The 12426-nt window shown below is 34.7% G+C and overlaps 3 protein-coding genes across 4 annotated transcripts; 2 read left to right on the plus strand and 1 right to left on the minus strand.

Moving 5' to 3' along the window:
• On the plus strand, positions 1-1348 carry LOC131597872 (meiotically up-regulated gene 184 protein-like). The gene is made up of 4 exons (XM_058870532.1): positions 1-132; positions 229-280; positions 371-438; positions 908-1348. Exons 1-4 carry the CDS (start codon positions 1-3, stop codon positions 1346-1348), a joined length of 693 nt encoding a protein of 230 aa, XP_058726515.1.
• Positions 1349-1698: 350 nt separating this feature from the next.
• On the plus strand, positions 1699-3447 carry LOC131595228 (uncharacterized). Its single transcript, XM_058867529.1, has 8 exons — positions 1699-2025; positions 2097-2227; positions 2330-2407; positions 2531-2575; positions 2736-2780; positions 2884-2935; positions 3030-3126; positions 3206-3447. The coding sequence occupies exons 1-8, from the start codon at positions 1764-1766 to the stop codon at positions 3369-3371; spliced, it is 876 nt and encodes a 291-aa protein (XP_058723512.1). The 5' UTR covers positions 1699-1763; the 3' UTR covers positions 3372-3447.
• Positions 3448-3455: 8 nt separating this feature from the next.
• On the minus strand, positions 3456-9113 carry LOC131595227 (uncharacterized). 2 transcript variants are annotated; one of them, XM_058867527.1, is made up of 7 exons: positions 8392-9113; positions 8115-8312; positions 5940-6212; positions 5632-5734; positions 5275-5393; positions 4629-4805; positions 3456-4415 (listed from the first exon to the last, which is right to left on the minus strand). In XM_058867527.1, exons 1-7 carry the CDS (start codon positions 8686-8688, stop codon positions 3663-3665), a joined length of 1920 nt encoding a protein of 639 aa, XP_058723510.1. In that variant the 5' UTR covers positions 8689-9113; the 3' UTR covers positions 3456-3662. The 2 variants fall into 2 exon arrangements, with proteins under 2 accessions (XP_058723510.1, XP_058723511.1); XM_058867528.1 differs by having other exon boundaries at positions 3456-4412; positions 8392-9112.
• Between the last annotated feature and the right edge of the window lie 3313 nt (positions 9114-12426).

Here is a 12426-nt window from a genome sequence, read left to right on the forward strand (position 1 = left end):
ATGGAACAAGAAGAATTTGATTACAAAGCCAAATTGGTATTAGATATATGTTCCATTTCCAACCATTCAATTCGTTGTGTTCATACATTTTTCTCAAGTGCACCTTTCGTTGATTGGTATTGCATTCTTGGTGTAAGTTTTTTTAATTATTATCATTTTCCTTGTTAATTAATTAACCTTATATCATATGAATATGAATGTGATTCAATCCAAATATATCTATCATAGGTTGAAGAAAATGCTGGGCTAAATACCATTCGTAAGAAATATCATAAACTTGGTAATGTTTTTTTTTAATCTTTTTATTATTGATTTTATGCCATTCGCATTGGTTTTGTTTTTCTTATTATGAATTTGTTTGTTTCTTCAGCCTTGCAACTTCATCCAGATAAGAATAAACACCCTAAAGCTGAAATTGCATTCAAACTTGTCTCTCAGGTTTGTTTTTCTCATAAATATATTTATGATTCATTCTTTACGTAGGATCTATGGAGCACGGACACCCCTAAAACAACTCCGATACTGACATGACGACACTGTTAATAATTTTAAAAAATTGAATAAATTAAAAGTAATTGCAAGTGTCGGTGCAGGTGTCCGTCATTGACACGGACACCAATACGCCTGATTTTTGGCGTCGGTGCTTTCATAGCTTAGGATAAGAAGTCCTTAATACAGTCATAGGTCGCCGTCCTGTAAAGACTTTCTCAGATTCAGTCAATACAGGTGTTGTGATACTGAATAAGATCGGTGTGAATTGATCAAATTTTTGAATAACAATATCGGTATCGGTACCTTCAATATTATTTTGTCATGTCCATTTTCGTGGTAACAAACCGTTTTTTAAAAGTTTTTCCAAATTGAATCAAAGTCTGAACTAAACCTTCCATTTTTTTGTTTCTTCTAGGCATATACAATACTATCTGATGCTGCAAAAAGAAAAACTTTCAACTTAGAAAGAAACAGAAGCTTCTGCATTGAGTGCAATAGAATCCCCTATAAACCCAACATTCTCCCTACCAATTCCAATGCTTCAAGTTTCAAGCCATGCAACATTACCAACAAATCAATATCTAGTAAAGTTAGAAGAAATATTTTGGACATGAGAGAAAGATTGAAGCAAGAGGCTAAGGTGATAGAGAATTGTCTGAGGACAAAGTCAGTGTCTAAAAAAGAAAGTCCTGTTTTTAATCCATCAAACTACATATACCAAACTAACCCTCATCCTAGGAGCAATGTTTACAAAAATTCCAAGACATTTTGGTACTTACAGAAAGAAAATGCAGTGCGCCGCGACAAGGGAGACGCGAAAGATAAGTATAGTTCACCTATTTTTGAGGTCAAGTAGTATGGACACAAGAAAATTTGCTTGTGTATCATCATCAGCTTTAGTGTCGTCAACAGCGTCACTATAGCGTAGCAGGATTTGAACAAATCAATATTGTTATGTGATACACTATAATGCTGTAGTGTATCAGAATTTTAAAAAACTGCTTCTTTTTTTTTTTTGCAATCAACTTTATCATCCTAATGTGATTTTCTAACAGTTAGTTTATCTATCTAGCAATGCTATTCTAAAAGCTGATTTGAAAGGGCGAAAACCCAATTTTCTTTAATTTTTCAATTTTCTTTAAAATCAATTAAATTAAATTTTAAGTTTTTAGAATAAACTTTAACTCCTGATAAAAATACAGTAAACAATGTTTTAATTTTTATTAGTGTGGAACAAAATTTTCATTCACTTCACTTCGACACCAGCTGCTATGAACATAAGCGCCTTCACTTCCTTAAACTCACAACTCTCACCCGTTCTCCCATTCGCCCCGCGCGCGTCCCCACAACGCGCCACCCTCTCCCTCTTTCCACCTCCTCTTCTCTCTTTTCCAAAATCCTGCCAACGCCTCTCTCTTTCCGCCATGTCTTCTCCTCCGACCACTACCGAACTCAGCGACGAATCTCACTTCGAGACCCTCCTCTCTCCCGATGATCACATCTCCATTTGCGGCTTCGGCTCTCTCCTCTCCGGTACGGTAACCACCTTCATTTCCCTCGCAGGTTCCATCCTTTTCATTTCCTCACACTTTTTCGAATCGCAGAGCGAAGCGCACGAAGCACTTTCCCTGATTTGCTCAATTTCAGAATCGCTAAGCTGAGTCACTTCCGTCGCGTTTTCGCTCATGTTGCTCCTGTTTTCTTCGAACGCGGCATTGCCAAACCAGAAACTATGGTTAGTTAAACAAAAAGAATTGAATAATCAATGATTAGATTTTGGTTTATACCAGATTTAGTTTTAATTTTTGTTGTTGCTGTGTTGATTAAAATTAATTAGGAGATTTCAAGCTTGAGTGTGGAGCCATGTGAAGGAGAAACTCTTGTAGTAACAGTTTTTGAGATAAGAAAATCAGAGGTATAGTACAGTGATATGATAGGATTGAGTTATTCAATTTCAGATTCTATTCATGTTTTTGAGTGAGTGTTTTCTCTAACTGAGAAATTGAGCTCATGTTTAATTGATTTTTTATTATATCAGATTCCAGATTTCATCAAGAGAGAGGTTGAGTTTCGGTTTCTTGCGGTAAGCCAATAGATTTTCAACTGTGTCATGTCTTAAATCTTAATCTACGTCGGTGTCTTATTATCAGTTTATTTTTCAAATTATTATTAGTGTCGACGTGTCAGTGTAGTGTATGTGGACTTCATAGATCTTAATGATAATTTTTGCGTGTTTGTCTTAGGTTCTTCCTGAAACTCTTGATGGAAAATCTTATGACATTCCAGCGGTATGTGGTGATTATAATTTTAGTAGATTCTATGGTTATTGCATCAGGTAGAAGTAAAAACATTGCTTGTTTAACTAGTAAAATTGTATATTTCTTATCTCAGGTTCTTTGTGCTCGTTATAGTGATGAGGAATTTCTCAACATTAGATGTAAAGGTAATTGATTCTTTGTTCCTCATTGATTAGGGAGGATAAGAGAGTAATGGTCCATTAGATGACAGGAATATGTTGGTATTTTGATTCTGTTCAGGAAACAAGGAAACTTTGTTTCAGCAATATGGAAGGTGGAATATTGATAAAATTTGGAGAGATGATGTTTTTCCCTGCCGTGTCTATCTTCGACACTGGTAAGCACTTTTTGGATTAAAGCTTATGCGTTTAAGAAATCAAATAGTACAATGACTAAGAAAACCATTTTTTGTGTAGTGTACTTGCAGCAAAGAATCTTGGTGAAACAGCCTACAACAATTTTCTGGATCATACCTACCTTGCTGACCGCAAAACAACTATTCGCGAGTACTTGGCGACAGCAGGTTCTGGCATAATGGAAGAGGAACCACCTGAATCCCTCAAGTTCCGCTATGGCGGATGATTATTTCAACAGATGTTTTCATGTCATTTGTAAAACAATATATATTCAGTAATAATAAGAAGCATGAAACAATTCACCAGGGTGTCTACAACTTTCTTTTTGAAAGAAAGAAATATCATTCTCAACTTTTACCTATTTGGGTATACATAAATCAATCAATGCTTCAATAATTTGTTGTGTGTATATACAGAAAGAAATACCCTACCAAGACTCTTGAAGAGAGAAGCATTGAGACTATAAAATAACTGAAATCTGTATTCACTAGTGACTTTTGAAATGCACTTGTTTGTGTCACATTAAACTATTAGAACTGCTATCTTTCTCTAATTCTCGGATTAATAATTCCATCATCTTCTTATACATTGGCATGTAATGGTCATTTATCATCGTTTTCGACAGTCTGAGCTTGCTGTACAGCTCTCTCGGCGTTTCAAATAAGCGGACATGTTCTTCTGTAGGATGATCATCAGAATTTGAATCTGAACTATCCGATGAAGGCATAGATACAATATGCATGATTCTGCCTGGTGGATAAAATCGATGGTTATCTAAGTTATCGGATGTGGTGATTGAATTACTGCATTCTGCAGCGTCGACAAGTTGGTTTTCTTCTTCCGTGATCTCTTTTGCTGCTGCAGCCTCTTCTTCCTGAGCATGAATGTCAATGGTGTCGTCCTGTTTTTGAAGCTCCTTCTCCAGTTCATACCATAACTGGCCTTCTGTAATGTCATCTACGGTGGATGTGATATCTTGGTTAGCAGGAATGAGATGTTCCTCTTCATCTGTGTCATCATGGCCGGATCCTGCGACTGAGGAACTGTGTTCTTCAGTAAGCACAGACTCTGTTGCTATCTCATCAGACAAAAGAGACCCAGATATTCTCTCAGACAATAGAGAAACTTCAGTAGTTAAGTCTTCTGTATCAGAGTTTGGCAATGGAGCGACATTTCGTCGACGGGCAGTCATGCAAGACCATGATGACAACGATGAGCGAGTTCTGACAACAGCTTCTGCAACACTTTGTGCACGCTTCATCATAACCTGCTAGTATAAAAACAGGGCCCTCATAAGATCAAAAGCACATTATATATCAAGGAATTGCAAGATAGATTAACTACAAATCCCATAGTAAAAGAAAATATGTGAGTTTCATGATCAATTGTTCAATCATCTCTTCATATTATACCCCAAAAACCACTATGTGATGCATGCCGTAAATGTCAATTAGAGATCAGGAAGCACGGAGATAAAAGCTACCTGAGTGCCACTGGTTACTGGCCACAGAATAGCACCTGCGCCAGCTACTCTAGCTTTTGCACTAGATATAGTCGGTAGGCGAGATCCAAGTGCAGTTGCAGAGCGGTAGACAACATTCAGAACCTTTGTATGTTCAACCTGATCCCGTAAATCATTTAACCAAGAGGATGCGGTGACCTGATGAAATCCAATTTATGTAAGAATGAGACAAACTACATCATATAACTAAGAAATGTGTTTCTTCCAACCATGTTTCTATTGACATTCCTATATAATTCAATATTTGAATATAATTTTTCTAAACTATTACTAGTTTGATTATCAAAGGAGGATACTTGGACCGAACTAGTTGAATAGGTGTGAAAATAGAAACAGAAGCGGCAATTAATACTCCCCAAAACTGGTAATGAAAATCCAAATTCATGTTGGAGTAAAACCTCATTTTCATTGAAAATCGGCAACCTTAACAAGATTTTTTACACTAGTCCCAACACTAGGGGAAATACGAATGAAAGGCCTCAACTATTCTCTATTCGCGTCAGTCCTCAATCTATAACTTGAACAACCACAATAGTTGCTCGGGATTTGACTATTAATCATTAATTTTCAATAAAACCATCTTAAGAAGAAAGCACAGCTGCAGTACCTCAGATCGGAGATCATCAATAGAGGAAGTTGAAAATGTGGGCACTAAGTCAGAGCCATTTATGATGGTAGTAATAAAGTTCTTTCCTGATTCTGCTAACTCCCATGTCATACAAGCAGCTGTAAATATAACAATTAGAGGATTTAGCAACGGTACAGTGACCAGGCAAGAAATGACATTAGAGAAAATCAAATTCTTAAAGTTATCAATTAGCGCATATGTTTGGAAACAAGACACAATAGTGTTTCTTTCTCATATCCCTAGGCATTTTTATAGTGACTTGGAAATTGGAGAGGTGGACAAACACGCGGCATGGACGAGATAACAATCAGTGGCAGAGAATCGTTGACGACATACCTGGGGCAAATGTGACACATGTGCTTGAGGAGAACTCTTTCTGCTCTCTAAGAATATATGTTAACAGTGCAGCAGTACCACCGCCAAGTGAGTGTCCAACAATCTATGGAGACAGAAAATTACAAGTATTTAGTAAACATACTTATACCGACATACATGTATATGTAGGATAAAAATAAAAGATAAAATGCATTTTTGAAATAAAAAAAGAAATCATGAAAGAATATAGACTCTAAAGTGACATGTAAAAACGTAAGAAATAAGAGCCTTTTCTTATTTAAACTTAAAAATGAATATATGAGCAATACCTTGACATTGAAGTCTGGAGATTCAGCAAGAGCCTTAAGTAGGGTAGGAGTACAGAGCTTTGCAATCCACCGAGCAGCGGCAACCATACCGCAGTGTGCGTATCCTAAAACCAAGTTGCTTATCCCACCATCATTTAAAACCGAATGATGGAAGGGCACGACAGCACCAGTTGCAGCTGTCAGTGTGTCTTTTATGCTATGAGTGCCCCGGATCAATAGAAGTAAGCATTTTGACTGTGTGTCGCGTATAATTGTGAAGGCGGGTTTCAGAAGCTGCAGAAAGATGTCATGCCATAGAATCAACTTCCAGAAAAAACAGGTGAAAACATGCTGATATAGAACATGAAAGAAAAGGAGATACAAATTTTTCCATGAAAAAACAGAAGATATTTTGTAAGATTTAATGATTAACATATGTAAATAAGGTCACAATAATTTCAGACTTATTACAAAAGACATGGCAGAGCAAGTATAAAGCAACAATATCAGTAATACAAATAGTATCCAAGGCTTCGGAGTAATTTGTAACAGATAAGTACCCCTCAAACTTGAGAGAAACTTTAACACAGTCGTATAAGCTAGCAATATTATACTGGACTACATGCCAGGTAGGTATTGAACATATGACAATGGTACAATGAATGAAGGGTCACATACATAAGACAAGATAGGATTAAAAAAAAAAATCAACAAGAAATAGTAAGGGTAGCTCATGTGTCAATCAGAGATCGCGGAAAATAGCAGTTTGTTAAAATTCCACTACACAACAGTAGCACAGCTATAGCTGCTATTTGGCATCACTTTGTACTAAATAGAGAATCACGGAACAATAGCAATTAGTTCCAAGTCTTAGGGTAGCTCCAATTGAAGAAAAGATGACAAAGCATCGGTGGTTGGTAATGTGTAGAGAAGACCCATACAAGCACCAATGAAGAGGGAAAAGCAGATGAAATCAGAGAAACATTATCGGCCAAACCATTAGGAGAGATTTGGATTTAAATGATCTACGTTTATCATTAAAAATAATCCATGACAAGATATAATGAGATCGTCTGATCCATGTAATTGTCATTCCATACATGAAAAATCACATCTACATCACTATTCTAATATCACACTCCACTTTTCTGAGATAATTTTTTGATCAGGCTGAATCCTCTAATGATGATAACATAAAACTAATAGTCCAGATTATTTTTTGACAGAGAACTTACATCTCAGTGTATCACAATACAAGAGAGTTCCATTCCATTACTTGGTTTTATTTAATTACACTAAAAGATTGCTTGAACAACTTCGGATACATTCCGCCACGCCAACAATCAAATTTCGCCTAATTGGCTAATTACAAACAGCGTAGTGAACAAGATAGCAGATTGTTTGATGTTAGCAAGTTAGCCGTTAAAATTAGGATGATAAAATATCCTTAAAATTGTAATCATCGTCATTTTAGTCACACTTACCCTCCAGATAGCATTTTGAGATTTACCTAACAAATATAATAACTATCTAACTGGCATTCATCATGAGTAATTTTTGTGACCAATTTCATTCTTAAGTATTTAGCTTAAGAGAGAAATTTAAAATACTGTCCAAACTAATTAACCATTATTTACAATTCAAAGATGTTCTTTAATTTGAGGGACCACACAAAGTAATGGACAAATTAGGACATTCACCCCTTTTGTTAGCACAAGTACATAGCCAACTCCTATTATCAAACACCAAAAGTCACAATGTTTAAACATTTATTAATTTTATTTCCATAAAAGGGAATAAAATAGTAGTCAAAACTGAAAATGTCATTTTCATTAGCATTTTCTTCTAAACATTGATAAAAATGAGACCAAAACCTCTAAACCTAAAGAGTAGCTAAGTTTGAGTCTTTGTCTTCCTATGATTTGTCTTACTCCTCCCTCCACCCCTCATCCTCCCAAAAATGAAGCACGGACACCAAAAACACACGACACCCACACAGACAATTTGACATCGGTAATAATTTGAATAAATAAATTAATTAAACATAGTCATAGAGTGTTGATGTCAATTTCGGACACTAATACACATGTTTTTCCGAGGTGTCTGTGCTACAGAGCTCAAAACATAACAAAACAAATGCATAAGACCAAAGCAAGCATAGAGACATAGATTTCAGAGCTACAAATAAAACCATACCCCAGCTTTAGGCTTCTGCATAAGAACATCTTCCACCGTAAATCCAGCTGAATCTAAAAACACAGGAAACGGCTTCTTCGAAAAAAGCATACCCAATGTCAATAGCCTCAACAAGTCATATAATTCCACAATAATCTCATCTCCTTTGAGTTCCACACAATCACTTCCAGCATAAACACTAGCAACTGCCAAATTACCCTACAATTCAAAAAAACCATAATCACTTAAAAAAATCAACTTTCTAGTTTCTACAACCCCAAAATCACAGAAATCGAACCTGTTTTCGCATGAAGTAATTGATCCCAAAAGCCAAATCACCAATAGGCCATTTCCCAAGTGTCTCCGCATACGTAAACCGCAAAGTCTCAGACAAAGTCACAATCGATTCAAGCAGAGTCGCCGGTGCCTGAGCTGGTCTCCGCGAAATCCTCCTCCGTCGAATCGATCTACTCGATTTCGACACATCGCCATCGTGATCATCTTCTTCCTCTTCCTCCTTCTTCGTCAACCTCCGGCTCACGTAGTAAAGCATCACCGCAGCTCCGGCCGCCGTCGCCATTGTCCCCGCCGCCATAAAAACACCTAGCGGTGCCGGAGATCGAACGGAGAACGATTACGCGCCACGCGCCACAGAAAATTCAAGAAAAAGGAAGAACGAGTAACAACAACCCCAATTGAATAAACGAAAACAAAATTGAATTTTGTTGGATTCAAAATAATGGGGTTTCGAAAAAGATTAGAAATTTGAGGTTTTTACTTTTTGGGTTTGTTTGTGTATGCGTGCGTGTGTGTGAAATCGGAAACGAAACAGAGAAAAAACAGAGAATGGTGTTTTGTTTTTCTTTTTATTGTGAAAGATTATTACCACTTTGGAAGGAACACGACAATCTGAACAAGAAGCTAGACATAGTGTTTTTATGAAATGACTATGATGTCCTTTGTTGTTTGTGTAGTTTAGGAATACGGTGGGGGTAGATTGGGGAGAAAGTTATTATGATGAAGTGAGAGAGTGGGCACGATAGGGATGAATGATGATGTGAAATAGAATAGGAAGTAAAGAATTTGTATACAAAACTTGTAAGTTAAATGAAAATGTATGATAAGTTAAAAGTTTCCCAAATCTTCAATATAAACTCCTATTAATTTAAAATTAAAATTATATTCTTATTAATTAAAATCAATATTCTTCATATTTTTGTTCTTATTAATGAATATTTAACCTTATTTTGTGAAGTCATCTTAATTGATAATTTTACAAAAACATCTGAATGTAAGAGCATAAATTTGAACTCAATCTAGCCTCTCACTTATTCGTATATAATGGATATTGACTAGTATGCTAACATAAAGTGGAAAAGTGGAGAAACACATAATTTTTTCATTATAATTGGATTGCACTAAAATTTGTTTTTAGACCTTTAAATTTTTATGTATACACGAAACACATTCAGGACTTGACATTAAGATGTATGTTTTTTTATATATAATATAGTATTATTTAGAGAGTTAAAGAAAATTTTAAATGAGAGATTGAAGACTTTGAGATATATCTTTGAAATGCATAATTTTCGTTTAAGTTAACATAAGAGGGAGTATAAGGAGTGCAAATTTAGTAAAAAGATATGCGTTTATAACATAGAGATGAAAATTGAATACTATATCATACCACAAGGCACGATGTTTAAATATCTTAGGTCCGTAATACAAAATATGAAGAAATAGAAAGGGATGTTGAAGGAAAAACTTTATCTGACAACTATGTAAATTTATTTTAGCCATTAAGACATATGATGTTGTATGAGGCAGAATGTTGAATGGTTAAAAATCAACACTAGAATAAAATATGTGTATTAAAGATGAGGAAGTTGTGTTTGCTACGTGGTGAGACTTGAAGAGATAAAATTATAAATGACAATATTATAGAAAGTGTTATGGTAGCACTTAGAATAAAAAAAAGGTATAAATAAGCTTAGGTACTTTGAGTCATGGTTTTAAATTGCGGTTGTAGTCGCAAATTCAGATGTTGCGATTGAGGTCATTGTGGTTGTTGCGATACATATTACGGTAGTTACGGAAAAAAAATTGATTTAGTAGAGTTTGAAATACATTGTTGAAAAACACTTAATATTAAGAATTTTCATGAGCAAATTGAGTTTTAGATTCTAAATTTTAAGTTTTGACGAAAATATTTGAAGAAACTTGGGTGAAATTGTTTGATTTAGTTCCTAATGTAGAAATAAGCGTAATTTCAAATCACAATACAATTACAGTATATTGGGGGTTGAAGAAACTGCCGCATCATTAGTATTGTAGCCATAATTTTAGTTACAGACATCAATTTAAAACTAAGTAAGTAAAGAGAAAATTTATAAATTTTGCTGTGAGGAGTACACTAGATGGAGATGATTCAAACAATTATAAGTAGAAAAAAAAACTAATTCTATAAGAAAAACTATTTAAAAAAATAGCAATATTAATGAATTGGATAGAACTATGATGTTAGATAGAAAATTATAATATAATTTGATTCATATAGTTTACACCAATTGTGGTTGTGTCAAAACAAATCACATTTTTATAAATACAAATTTTATAATTTATCGATGAGTTTTCTACCATTATAAAAGAAGAATGAAATTTTAACTATAAAATTACTAAATTATATATATATATATATATATATATATATATATATATATATATATATAATATTTAAAAGTAGGAAAAAATTATTTTACTTTAAAAAGTAAAAATGTTAAGCAATTTCAAAAGGATAGTCAAAATGAAGCTCATTTTAAAATGGTAGGTGTTAGCCAGTAATTTTTTACCTGAGTATGAAAACATGGGCAGCTCAAGTTAAAGCTCGAGAAGGCGCAAGCAAAAGAATTGAGGGATATAAGTGATAGGTCATAAGAAAAGAAGTCGAAGAAAATTGAATATATAAAACTAGCCAAAATGGTCGAAAAATAGATGGGGACTTAGCCAAATTTTTCCATCAAGTGATACGGGTGAGATAATGGAAAAAGGCATAGCAAGTAGTTGTGAGAAGATATGGGAAAGTGGCCAAGAGTAGTTTTGCATGGGTAATGACGTGGCTAGTTGTGATTGGTCGACCAGAAATAACAGTTATTTTTATTTGTTTATATAAGTAGATGTCCTTTTTAGTTCTAGAGGTCGCATTTGATAGCATTGTAAGAAAAGCTCAAAGTATCCGCAATCAGAGAAAAACGAGCAACTTCTGAAATGTATGCATGCCTCCAACTTTTAATTCAAAGCAATTTACGTTTCAGTCTTTATGTTTAAGTGTTCCTTTCACTTTGTTAAATTGTTTTACTTTATTTTGTTTTTCTGCATTCCTTTGATTTTTTACCATTTTCGACACTCAATTCAAACACAAAACTCTTCCAAACTTAACACTAGGTTCTAGGATTTTGTAGCCGATCCTACAAGTAAACTTCAATAAGAGGCTACAGATTATTTGCTAAAAATATGTGCAAATGGTAGTGTTGATGCTCTATCTGTTCTTTATTATTGTCTAATGTTTGGCTAAAACATATAATAGCAGCAAAATGTTTAATTGTGAATCTTGCAAATATTAAATGAACAAAACAGGTACAAGCAAGATGTTATATGGAATGTCATGACATCAACTCATGACATCGCGTCTGCAGAACTGGAAGGAAGATTCAATTTGTACTCAACAGATACAGGATATACGAAGAATATTTTGTAATCCTATGTGGCGCAAATTTAAAGGTCAAAAGAATATTGGAAAAATCATATCAGAAGATTGAAGATTCAGGGAGAATTAGATCAGAAGATTGAAGATTCAGCAGTTTCTAATTCAGGAGATAAAATAGGAAACTCATGATTAAAAGACCTTATTTGTAGCAGAATATTTCTGCATATTTGTAACAGCAAGGAGTGTTGCGATTTGTAAGCCCAAGTCCAATTGGGATCAGGTTATAAATAGGAATCTTTGTAACCTAGTTTGATATAGAAAACCTTGTTTAGAAACGATGTAGTCATTAGGGTTTCTATAGGTAGACCAACCAGGTTGTGGGATGGCTGTCGTGTCCTTCTCGAAACCTGTAGGTAAGAGAAGTGATTGTCCTCACTCGAAACCTGTAGGTAAGAGTTGAGTATTGTATTCTTGATCGAAGCTGTGAAGCAAGATCAAGTTATTGTTCATTGTTAATTGTGTAAATAGATGTTGCAGGGTTGTAACAGTTAGGTATCACTAGGGAGTGAGCAGAGGTTCTCTTGTCTTGGATGGAGTTCTAAGATAAAGGTTGCATTGGGTAGTGACTAG

This window comes from Vicia villosa, linkage group LG4 (assembly GCF_029867415.1).
Source record: "Vicia villosa cultivar HV-30 ecotype Madison, WI linkage group LG4, Vvil1.0, whole genome shotgun sequence".
NCBI classification, from domain to species: Eukaryota; Viridiplantae; Streptophyta; class Magnoliopsida; order Fabales; family Fabaceae; genus Vicia; species Vicia villosa.